The sequence below is a fragment of the Carassius carassius genome, chromosome 10 (genome assembly GCF_963082965.1).
Source record: "Carassius carassius chromosome 10, fCarCar2.1, whole genome shotgun sequence".
NCBI classification, from domain to species: domain Eukaryota; kingdom Metazoa; phylum Chordata; class Actinopteri; order Cypriniformes; family Cyprinidae; genus Carassius; species Carassius carassius.
This window is the reverse complement of record NC_081764.1, coordinates 30,106,705-30,119,191: the sequence shown is the minus strand read 5'-3', so window position 1 is coordinate 30,119,191 and position 12,487 is coordinate 30,106,705. Positions and strand designations below refer to the sequence as shown.

The 12,487-nt window shown below is 42.8% G+C and overlaps 1 protein-coding gene across 1 annotated transcript in view; it reads left to right on the top strand.

Annotated features, from left to right (window-relative positions):
* The window catches only part of palm3 (paralemmin 3), a 52,502-nt gene extending 40,625 nt beyond the window's left edge, over positions 1-11,877 (top strand). Inside the window, exons 5-8 of the mRNA XM_059559536.1 lie at positions 5,756-5,861; positions 8,518-8,548; positions 9,531-9,590; positions 9,909-11,877. Of these exons, the coding sequence (XP_059415519.1) occupies positions 5,756-5,861; positions 8,518-8,548; positions 9,531-9,590; positions 9,909-10,843 (1,132 nt within the window). The 3' untranslated portion in view covers positions 10,844-11,877. The remainder of the gene's footprint in view (positions 1-5,755; positions 5,862-8,517; positions 8,549-9,530; positions 9,591-9,908) is intronic.
* The last annotated feature ends 610 nt before the right edge of the window (positions 11,878-12,487 follow it).

Sequence of the window (12,487 nt, the reverse complement as noted above, 5' to 3'; positions counted from 1 at the left end):
TTTAGCAAAGGGTTTTAGCTACACTAAAAGCTACTAATAAAAAGTACGCTGAAGCCATTTAGAGTGGCATAATCAGAGCCTTTTAAAGTCTGAAACATAGGAAAGATAAGATTTGTGTGTGTGTGTGTGTGTGTGTGTGTGTGTGTGTGTTGCTACTAAAAAGCATGGTAACACTTTATGGACCAATTCTCACAAGTTGCTTACAGAATGCATATTAATAACATATTGGCTTCTTATTAGTACTTATAAAGCACAGATTGATGCCTTAATCTGCATGACCATATATGTGACCCTGCACCACAAAACGCCTCAAGGTTACGTATGTAACCCTAGTTCCTTGAAGGAACGAGACGCTGCGTCTAGCACTTTGGGGAACGTCCCTGACGAGACCGACTCTGAATATCGTGTGCAATCCGTCCATCGGAAAGGCGTGACGTCACGGGCGGGGTGACGTAGCGACCAGGAAGCTATAAAAGCACGTGCCGTGCAGCTGGCCTCAGCTTCGAGTAGGGAAGCAAGCGCCGGCAGGGGTGCCGGGAGTATGGCTTTGCGACGCAGCGTCTCGTTCCTTCAAGGAACTAGGGTTACATACGTAACCTTGAGGCGTTCCTTTTCAGGAACTCGAGCTGCGTCTAGCGCTTTGGGGAACGATGTGCCAACGCTGCCAGACTTCCAAATCCCTGCCTAGTGTGTATCCGAAGAGCACAGCTAAGACGAGAGAACAGAAGAGCCCGGCGTGGCTCGCATGTCAAGATTGTAAAATCGGACAAATGTGGAGGGCGTGGACCACCCTGCAGCGTTGCAGATGTCCAAGAGGGACACACCTGCTGAGAAGGCCTTGGAGGCCGCCATACCCCGAGTAGAGTGAGCCTTGGCCCCCAAAGGAGGGGGAAGACCAGAGGACTCATAGGAGACGTTGATAGCCTCGACTATCCAACGACTAAGGGTCTGCTTGGTGGCAGGAGAACCCTTGTTAGGAGGACCGTAGCAAACAAGCAGTTGGTCGGATTTTCTCCACAGGGCAGCTCTGTGGACGTATGCGTCCAGTGCTCACACTGGACACATACAATTTAGCTTCTCTTGGTCTGGCTCCCGAAAGGGAGGAGGACAGAAGGCCTGCAGTACGATAGGTTGTGGTGTGACAGAGGGAACCTTCGGAACATAACCCGCTCGAGGGTGTAAGAATGCTTTGGCCATACCAGGGGCAAAGTCTAGGTAGGTAGGGGCCACCGAGAGGGCCTGGAGAGTCTGTCTGAGATGTCTTGAATTGGCTCGAATGGAGCTTTACAAAGAGCCTCTAGCACCACAACCAAATCCCAGGGGGGAACACGGGACCATACTGGAGGTCTCAGCCTCAGTGCACCTCGGAGGAAACATGTAACTAGAGGGTGTCTACCCACTGACTGATCATTGAAAGGGACATGGAAAGCAGCTATGGCCGCCACGTAAACCTTTAAGGTGGAGTGGGATAACCCCGCAGAGAGCCTGGCTTGTAAAAACTCCAGAACTGTACCAACTGGGCAGTTTGCTGGGTCAAGCTGGCGGTCTCTGCACCATGAAGTGAAGAGTTTCCACTTCAGGGCGTACAGTTTCCTCGTAGCGGGAGCTCTGGATTGGAGTAGGGTCTCAACAACCTCGGTTGAGAGACCAGCTGCTAACAGTTGTGCCCCCTCAGGGGCCACACCCACAGCTTCCACAACTCCGGGCGAGGGTGAATTATCATGCCCTGCGCCTGTGAGAGTAGGTCTGTCCTGATCGGTATCTCCCACGGAGAGCCGTCGAGGAGCGAGACTAGATCTGAGAACCATGGTCGGCTCGGCCAGAACGGGGCTACTAATAACAGACGGACCCCGTCCTGGCGTACTCTCGCCAGAACTCCCGGGAGCAGAGCGATAGGGGGAAAAGCGTACAGACGAAGCCTCGGCCAGGTCTGTACAATAGCGTCCAGTCCCAGAGGAGCTGGATGAACTAGAGAGAACCAGAGGGGACATTGCGATGTCTCCTGAGTCGCAAAGAGGTCCACCTGGGCTGTGCCAAATACTCTCCATATCTGCTTCACCACCTCGGGGTGAAGCATCCATTCCCCAGGCCTCGGCCCCTGCCTCGACAGTATGTCTGCTCCCACATTCAACCTCCCAGGAATATACACTGCTCTGATCGAGAGGAGTTTGCCCTGGGACCACAGAAGGATCTGGTGTGCCAGCTTGTACAAGGGGCGTGAACGCAGACCCCCCTGGTGATTGATATAAGAGACCACTGATGTGTTGGCGGTGCGCACCAACACATGGTGACCTCTCAGGTCTGGGAGGAAATATTTCAATGCTCGATAGACTGCTAGCATCTCTAGGCAATTGATGTGCCATGTCAGATGGCGATCGCTCAACAGACCGCGGGCAGGGTGGCCACTCATGACCGCACCCCAACTGGTGAGGGACGCGTCTGTCGCTAGCGTTACACGGCGACAAGGAGCTCCCAGCACCGTGCCCTGATTCAAGAACCAAGGTTTCTTCCACATGTCTAAGGCACGAAGGCACCGCCGCGTGACCTTGATAACTCGAAGTGGATTTCCCCTCGGGGAAAAGCCCTTGGACTTGAGCCACCACTGTAGGGGTCTCATGTACAGCAGGCCAAAAGGTATCACGTTGGACGCAGCTGCCATCAGCCCTAACAATCTCTGGAATTGTTTGACAGTGAGTGACTGGCCTTCTTTGACTCTCTCGACTGACATGAGGATCGACTCGATCCGAGCAGGAGACAAGCGTGCCTGCATCGTGGTCGAATTCCAAACTACGCCTAGATAGGTGGTTCTCTGAACTGGAGAAAGTACACTCTTCTTGGCGTTTAGTCTCAAACCCAGCTCCCCCATGTGTGCGAGAACGACATCTCGATGTCGAACCGCCATCTGCTCTGATTGAGCTAGAATCAACCAATCGTCGATATAATTTAGAATGCGGATGCCCTGCATACGGAGGGATACCAGAGCCGCATCTACACATTTCGTGAACGTGCGGGGTGAGAGTGCGAGGCCAAAGGGAAGTACTCGATATTGATAAGCTTTGCCCCCGAAAGCGAACCTCAGAAACCTCCTGTGTTGTGGAAGGATGGATATGTGGAAGTATGCGTCTTTGAGATCTATTGTGACAAACCAGTCCTCGGATCAGTGAGCATTTTGAACTTCAGTGGCATAACTGAGCGGTTCAGGAGACGTAAGTCTAAGATCGGACGCAACCCCCCATCCTTCTTTGGAACTATGAAATACCGGCTGTAGAATCCGGATTCCCTGTCTAGAGGAGGGACCACCTCGATGGCCTCCTTCCTTAATAGGGTATTCACTTCTTGTTCCATAACCAGAGCCTGCCGGGGGCCGACCACAGTCGGTGTAACCCCGTTGAACTTCGGTGGTGGATGACCGAACTGAATGCAATAGCCTCTTTCTATTGTACGCAGGACCCACTGAGATACATTTGGCAGTAGCTTCCACGCTGCTAAATAATCTACTAAGGGAATCAGTCTCTCGAGACTGACCTCTGGTGTAAGAGGCCCCCGAAGGGGCGGCGAGCATCCCAGCTCCGCTGCGCTCACGGGCGAAAATAACTGGGAGTAGCGCTCGCTGGAGGCCGCTGCGCCCTGAAACTCTGGCAGGGTTGGCAGGCCGACCTCCTGAGGGCACTGAGGTGTGGCGGGCACCGTATAATGAGGTGGACCGCGCTCTACCCCAGCAGGGGCTGCCCTCTGGATCCTGGCGTCAGGATCTTTTCGTCGAGGACTTCCGGGCTTCGATGACAGATCTTAAATCGGCTTTCGCCCTAGAAGCCCCCGACCAGGAGGCAGACCCTGTCTCTTTCTTTTATCTCTGACAGGGTCAGCCACAAATGCCTCACCGCGGCCACTAAGGCTGCCATAGACCGCCCAATTGCGCGAGCGGTCTCTTTAGTGGCGCGGAGGGAGAGATCAGCGGTCTTTCTGAGTTCTTCTATATCTCCAGACTTAATCCCCTCCCCCTCATCGACATCTCTCAGCAGGTCAGCCTGATAAGCTTGAAGGACTGCCATAGTGTGAAGGCAAGCCCCAGCCTGACCTGCTGCCACATAACCTTTGCCCACTAGCGATGATGTAACTCGAAGAGGCTTAGTGGGCAATGTCGGAGCCTTAAGAGACGATGCCGAGCCGGGCGACAGATAGCCCGCGAGCGTCTGTTCGACCCGTGGCATCGCTCTATAACCCCGCTCTCCCAGCCCCATCACGTTGCCATAATATAGTGAATCGGGGCCGAAGAGGCGGGTTGAATAAGGGTGGTTCCACGATCTCGATAACTCATCGTGGAGATCGGGAAAATATGGAAGGCTCCGACGTGGAGGTGGTTGCCTCGGCCGCAGAAAGCGTTCGTCTAGTTTGCTTCTCTGCGGCTCGGTTTGTTTTTCAGCAGGCCATTCGATTTTTAATTTATCTACTGCTCGCGTAACCACCTCCAACAGCTCCTCATACTGGGGCGACAGGGGTGGCGAATCCCCAGCAACCGACTCCACATCGACCTCCTCGGAGGAAGAGAGGTGAAGAGTTGATCCCTCACCCTGGGGGGAAGAAACCGACGAGCGTGCTTCCGAACCCAGGGTTTGGGCGCCGGATCTGGCAGATGAGGAAGGAGATAAGGACTGGCCCGTCTCCATTCCCTCTGACAGATCCACCTGCGATCCCCACGAGTGCAGCAGCCGCTCTGCCTCGGCAGAAGCGGGGTCAGCACCGCGAGGAACGCTGGTGAAGGCTCCCTCCTCGAAGAGAGCCCTCCGGGATCGAAGCGTCCGCATTGGCAATCGCTCGCAATGCGGACAGTCGGCCCCCTCGAGAGCCGACTCAGCGTGCTTCGATCCCAGGCAAGCCACGCACAGACTGTGTGTATCCCCGCTCGTAATGTAGCGAGGACAGGGAGGAACACACAATCTATAACGTGGCTTGGAATCGCCCTTCATATGTTTGGTCTTTTGCTTTTGTTTTGGCATATTGAGCTGTTTTAGCGATCTTTTAATGGCTAAGGGACAGACAACAATAAATAGGACCAACGGGACAGACTTTTGACATGCACACACAGAGCGCTTGCTGACAGACGCGAAGCTGAGGCCAGCTGCACGGCACGTGCTTTTATAGCTTCCTGGTCGCTACGTCACCCCGCCCGTGACGTCACGCCTTTCCGATGGACGGATTGCACACGATATTCAGAGTCGGTCTCGTCAGGGACGTTCCCCAAAGCGCTAGACGCAGCTCGAGTTCCTGAAAAGGAACCAGTCTTAAGTGTCAATTTTATTTAATTGAGATATATACATCACCTGATAGCTGAATAAATAAGGTTTCCATTGATGTATGGTTTATTAAGATCGGACAAAATTTGGCTGAGATACAACTATTTGAATATCTGGAATCTGAGAGTGCAAAAAATACTAAGAAAATCGCCTTTGAAGTTTTCAAATGAATACTTAGCAATGCATATTACTAATCCAAAATGAAGTTTTGATATAATTTATGGTAGGACATTTACAAAATATCTTTATGGAACATGATCTTTCCTTAATATCCTAATGATTTTTGGCATCGATAATTTTGACCCATACAATGTTTTTTGCTCTTCCAATAAATAAAACCATTTCTAATAGGAAATGTCTAGTGTAAAAATTCTAAAGTATTATTGATTTTCTTAAAGAAAAACATAAGTTAATGGTAGGTTCCCACCTTATAAAACATGACATGCGTGTATGTGCTTTAGATTACAAGCGACGTCTGAGCAGTTGGCAGAGGAAGAATCCAAACTGAAGAAACTCATTGAAGATGGTTCCAATCAAACTGGCACAGACGCTCAGACACAACATAAGGTGAGACACCATGTCTGAATGCATGATCACACTGAACACGTCACGCGTCTGCTTGTTTCAGAGCTTTTCACCTCCTAAATCATTTCTGAAACTAATTACACTTGCCTTCAAAATTCTGGGGTCAGTAAGATATTTGTAAAATTGGTAATTCTAAACAGCAGGGATCTATTTAATTGATCAAAAGAGACAGTAAAGATATTTATAATGTTACAAAATCATTCTTCCAAAAAATGAATGTGAGGTGCAGCTGTACAACTCCATTAAGCATTGGCTGAGGGACTTTTCTGGAATAAGATGAGGTGATGATGTCATGGTCAATTGCACTTGTTGAATAAAGTTAAAGTAGTGCATCATTTGCCTTCAGTTAACATGAAAGAATAAAAGAGCAGCAACAAGGGAAATAAATAGCGTCGGCAAATCAGTTTTGACAGTTAATCGGATGTTGTTTTTATCAACTAGCTTGTCAAATGTGTTTAAAGCATTACTTGTATGTTAGGGCTGGGTGATATGACAATACACATTGTGGCAATGATAGAAAGTGTGTATAGTTAAAGTTTAAACTGGCTGAACGTTTTCTAAATAATTTACATAGAAAAGGGCCAATCGGGGTAAGCAACTATCCATGCAGCCTTTTGTGGGAAAACACTGGAGTGGAAAAAGAAGCATGGACGCATGGTTGAGTAATAGTGCTGTGATGTGCTGTATGAGTAAATGTAGTATTGAAACAAAAGGAAATTCAAATTCACACTTGCTTTCTCTCGCAGTGGAAGTGGTTTGTGCAGTTGAAGCCCTGTTTGGTTCTACACCGCGAACCTGCTGACTGTGCACACTCCTCCCTAAACGGACACGGCTTGTTTGACACTTGCTTGACACTTTTTACACTTGCTCGCCTTTGTATAATTCTGTGAAATGACAGTCGGGCAACTCAGAGTAATTGTTTTCCAAACCTTCAGAAAACAGCAGTGGGAGGAAGTAGCTTTGGGTTTAATTGTTCACCAAAATAAAATAAAAAAATAATAAGGGAGGAGGTATGTAAAATGGAAACAATTCAGTGGAAAAGGTTCTAAGCAGTTTTATTATTTTTTTTTGCATTCAGAATATGTCCAGATAGATTCATGCCTATAGGAATGCCTATGTTGGATGGCCAATTTCACATGTATTTTGTGTATTTTCAAATTACTGTATTTGTATTTAAATATTTTTTTCCATACAGTATTTTGTATTGTATGGGGATTGTTATGATTCAATGAAAGGTCATGCAGTATCATATCTGTGTTTGTTTTTTTACTATGTTGCATTCATTAAATACTGTCTGCATTGAATAGTGAAAATGGTACATATAGTGTTGGTGTTACTCCATCTTGTGGCAACAAAAGCTGAAGTGTCTGTCTGCTAGTAAATGAATCTGGCAACACAGCCATTTTTATTTTCTAAAGTTGATTAAAGATGAAAGATCACCCCTAATAATCCAATCAGAATGAGTGAAAGAAATTATAAGCGGTAAAACAAGGAAAGCATCACATGAATTAGATGATTTATGAGATTTACTACAATAAAGCGTGAGTTATTCATTATAATCACACAAATCTGACACAAACACTACAGACCTGAAACGAGTCTTTGATAATTTTCAGTTAATGTCAAAACGGTTACAGAATACGATTAATATTTAATGTTCTGAATATGGTATTTATATTCATTTAATTAATTAAATGGGCACTTAGTAACATTTATGTATGTCAGCTTCTATTTCCCATCAGCCATGATTAATTCATTCCATGAGCAAATGTTTCCTATACTTAAAGTGAGTAGTACTCAACTGGTCATGTGTCCTGAACATGAAGAGACTTAAATAAAACTGCTTTTATAGGTATATTAAACACATAATTTTCTTTGTGTGTGAAACTTTTTAAAGGGTTAGTTCACCCAAAAATGAAAATGATGTCATTAATGACTCAACCTCATATTGTTTCAAACCCGTAAGACCTTCGTTCATCTTCAGAACACAGTTTAAGATATTTTAGATTTAGTCCGAGAGCTCTCAGTCCCTCCATTGAAGCTGTGTGTACGGTATACTGTCCATGTCCAGAAAGATAAGAAAAACATCATCAAAGTAGTCCATGTGACATCAGAGGGTCAGTTAGAATTTGTTGAAGCATCGAAAATACATTTTGGTCCAAAAATAACAAAAATGACGACTTTATTCAGCATTGTCTTCTCTTCCGGGTCTGTTGCGAGTGCGTTCACAACACTGCAGTGACGCTGCTGACGTGTTATCTTTGTTATTGGGCGCACCAGAAAAGTCATTAATTACATAATTTTCATTTTTGGGTGAACTAACCCTTTTTATGAGGAAAAATAGCGAGTATACCTTTAATAAATGTTTTATGGTGTTTGTCTAAATCACATTGTAAGCAGAGGTCTGCAGTATTTGAGAGAATGTTGGGAAATTGGTGCGCATGTTAATGAACTTAGAAAGGAAACTTCTCTAGTCTAGAATGGAGGCTAATCAGAGACGAGCTCTTCCACCCATAAATATTCCATGGCCTTGAATTAAATATTAAGCAGCAGAATGAGATGGTTTAAAGAGCTAAAGAGTGCGATGTGTCCTCTGGAAGGGTGACTGTTGACCTCTTCTCTGTTGTTCATCCAATAGGGAGAGGCCGAGGTGGAGTCAGCAGGAGCAGGTGAGTGTGTGTCGCACCTGTGTCCAGGCTAACCATCTGCCTGTCTGTTTCAGTTACACAGCATCAGGCTTGTCTGCTGTCCATGATTACTGCTTAAACAAAAGAGTATAATCCTTGACAAAACAATAATTGTGAATCTGTGTTAAATTAGTTCATGGTTAATTCAGTTGGTAAGAGTTTACAATAATGTTCAGATTGACAGCATGAGCTGATGCATTAGAGATCATTAACTAACAATGAACAATACCTTTGCAGCATTTATTGATCTAGGTTAATTTTAATTTAATATTTATGAAGTTATAAATGAACACAGATGAATTAATAAATTGATGAATTAACAATAATCAATTTCTTATATTTTTTATTATTAAATATTTTTTATATATACTATCATTTATATATTTGGTTTTATTAATTCCTTTATCTTTTCTTTTTTGTTGTTGTTGTTGAAAATGTTAATACTTATTTTGTTCTAAAAATAAAAATTCTAATTCAAATCAATGCTGTAAAATAAAGACATCTAACATCTATTAGAATTTTTTTATTAATCAAATTATCCTGAAAAGGAAAAGAATGACTGTTTCCAAGAAAATATTAAGCAGCATAACATTGATAATAATAAGATTTTTTTCTTGAATGGCGAATCAGCATAATAGAATGATTTCTGAGGGATGGTGAAAATTCATTTTTGCCATCACAGGAAGGAATTACATTGAAAAATATATTAAAATATAATGATTTAAATGAATTTTATTTATAAATAGATTTATTTTAAAAGTTTTTTTTTTGTTTGTTTTTTTTTACAAAAAACAGCCTTGGTGAACGTATGAGAGACTTCTTTCAAAAACATTAGTATTTGACAATATTTATATTTATTTATGTTACTGATCTGAAGCTTTTTGTATAGTTTTCCCAATATCTTTTAGGCTTAAATAGTATGATATTGAACTAATATCACTCATAAATGTTTTTAATCAAACAGCAGTTGCTGAGACGGCCCCTAACGGACCAATAGTGGAGAATGGAAAAGAAGAAAAGAAAGGTATAAAATATCAGTTATTATATACTGTTTTCTCTTTGAACTTTGAACAGATGCAGATCAATCAATCAATCAATCAACTTCATCAGTCATCAGATTACAGAACATCACTTCTCAGACATTCCCTCTGTTTGCTTTACCTTCTTTCCCTTATTAGTTTCATATTTAAGAAAAAACTTTAATATACTGTTAATTATAGAATTAAAGCCTTGCATCACCAAAGACGTAATACCTTAAATACTAATTTAATAATGACTCTGTAACTTTGGTATTCCTATTGTGAATGGATTTCAAAACTGATTTGCAAAACTTTTGTTGCAGATGATTTTGTGCATGCTGAAAATCACAAGGCAGATGAAGCAGGAACGCTGAGTGATGTTACAACAGAAACTGATACCACAACAATTTCAGCTGCTCTTAACAGAAACGTGGAAGGAGAAACATCACACAATACTCCAGGAGAGGAAGAACATGCTTCTGCTAACGGATTCAACAGCCACCCTGCTGAAGGACTAGGTGCTGGTGGTGTAACTATGACCTTCCTTGGCTTCAAGGAGGTAGAGCTCGGGCAGGGGGTGGATGAGGATGATGACGGCGGAGCAATTATTAGAGCAGAAAGAATCATCATCACAGACAAAGGGGAAGAAGTCCCAGAGGAGGATGACGAAACTGCTCAAGAGCCTACTATAGAGGCTACAAATGAAGTCACATCTGGAAAATCCAAAGAAAATGGTGCTGAGGAAAAGACGGAGAACCATCCGGAAGCTTCTGCTGAACCTGAGCGGGCAGAAGTGATTGAAGATTCTCCTGTTGAGATAGTTACAGATGTAGCAGTGGAAGGCGAGACCAAAGATCTTCAAGATCTTAAACATGAGGAGAAAGATCTTCCTGAATCGACTGATACGCACTCCCAGAATGTGACAGTCGATAGCGCTATTGAGCAATCCCATGATCCAATGTATTCCACAACACAACCATCTCCAAAAATCAGACCAAAAGTCGAAGCAAACACAACAGAGTCACAAATCCCAAAAGACGAGGAGGTCACGTCTGCCATGCGCATCTCGCTCAGCCAATTTCAGGAGGTTCCCCTTGATGAGTCAAACGCCAAGGCAGAACCCGAGAAACAGCGTGCAGAACAAGAGCCTCTGCTCGCCTCTAAAGCAGCAGCTCAGCTGGACACCAGCGCCCCAAATCGAGCAGAGGACACAAGTGCACCAAAACAAAAAGCCTGCCAATGCTGTTCGATCATGTGAACAATCAGTTGACACTTTTTATTCTCCGTTCATTTTCATCTTGTCTGTTACTCTGAATACAGAGTTTGTATTTCATGACATTCATATTTTGATCTTCGGCTTTTCACATCTACAGCATCAAAGCCCAAAGTGTTTATTATGAACCGAAGCCTTTAAGTTTTGCATTGCCTTCACTGTACTAAGTTCCCATAACTCTTTTCTGTGTAAGAAGAAGATTTAAAAAGCACATTGACTTGGAGGAAAGGACTGGAAAAGGCTTCAGTGTGAATGTTGTTGTTGATGTGTCACCATTGGTTGCATTCCCAGCCTCTGGCACCTGATTATGATCCTGTTTTTATGTCTGGCCTTGACGGTTTTAACACTACCATATAAAAATATTTAGTTTTTCTCAGTACTGTGGGAATGAACCCACGTGGGTAATTAATCATTCTCATCCTACAATAGTTGTAGCATTCTCTATTATAAACCATTTGTGTGCCTTGTTTATGCATCAAAACAGAGATGGAATGGTTACTTTCGATTTTATACATGCTGTAACATCTTTTCTTTTTTTTTCTTTTTGCTGTTATTGTTACAGTGCCTTCAACAGTTCGGTGGAAGTGTTTTTTAGACCTGAAAGTATAGTTCTCCTGAATGGAAAAGTTATGTTTCATGTTGTTGCAAAGAAAGTTTTTCTTCTGCAGAACACACAAGGTATTTTTATTAGTGTTTTAATTGGGTCATTTTTATTTTTAGATGAACTATCCCTTTAATGTGACCCTATTAACCGTACTTGATATACTTTTGACCAGTATACAGTAAAACAGCATAAACTGCTTTATCAATATTAGCAATTTTAGATTCATTCTCCAACTGACATTTCTATAAGGACTGCTCCTGTAGTGATTCAAGTTTCATACTATGACATGTAATCAATATTCAAAGTTATCAGTTGAATTCAGGAACCATATTTTTTCATAGAAAGTTTGATGTAAATTATCAGTGCCTTAACTGAGTGCCTGTTTGTACAGTTTAAATAAAGAGCTGAATGAGAATCGGTGCAGATTTTGTATAGAAAGTTTAGATAGGAAGAGCTGCAGGATTAATAAACTTAACCAATGAAATTTAATCAAAGATTGTCTTTTTTGTAAGTTATAAATGTATAAAAGAGAATCAAATACAGTATCAATGCCTTTAAAAAAAACAATGGCAACAGTCCTTTTTATCATGAAGCATGAAAAGGAATATTGTATATTCAGTGTTGCAGTGCTGATTGTTTAAATATTCAATAGCTTGAACCTTTTGCATATTTATATTTAAATATTTAATTAACTTTAATGCTGCTACATTGCACTTCCAATTTCCAATTCTTCAACATGAGTTAATGCATTCAGTGCATTTATTAGTCAGTTTAATTAAAAAGGTAATTATGGTTAAATATGCTACCATTCATGGTTAACTCGTATTCATGCGTAATACATTCATATTAATTTAAATTAAAATGTATTTGAAATGTATATGTAAAAATTAACATCAACCTGACATTAATAAATACTGTAAAATTATTGTTCATTGTTAGTTCATGATACCTAAACATTGAACATTATTAAAAGTATTATATCTACTGTACATGTAGATCCTGCAGTATTGTGGTTGAATCTGCAA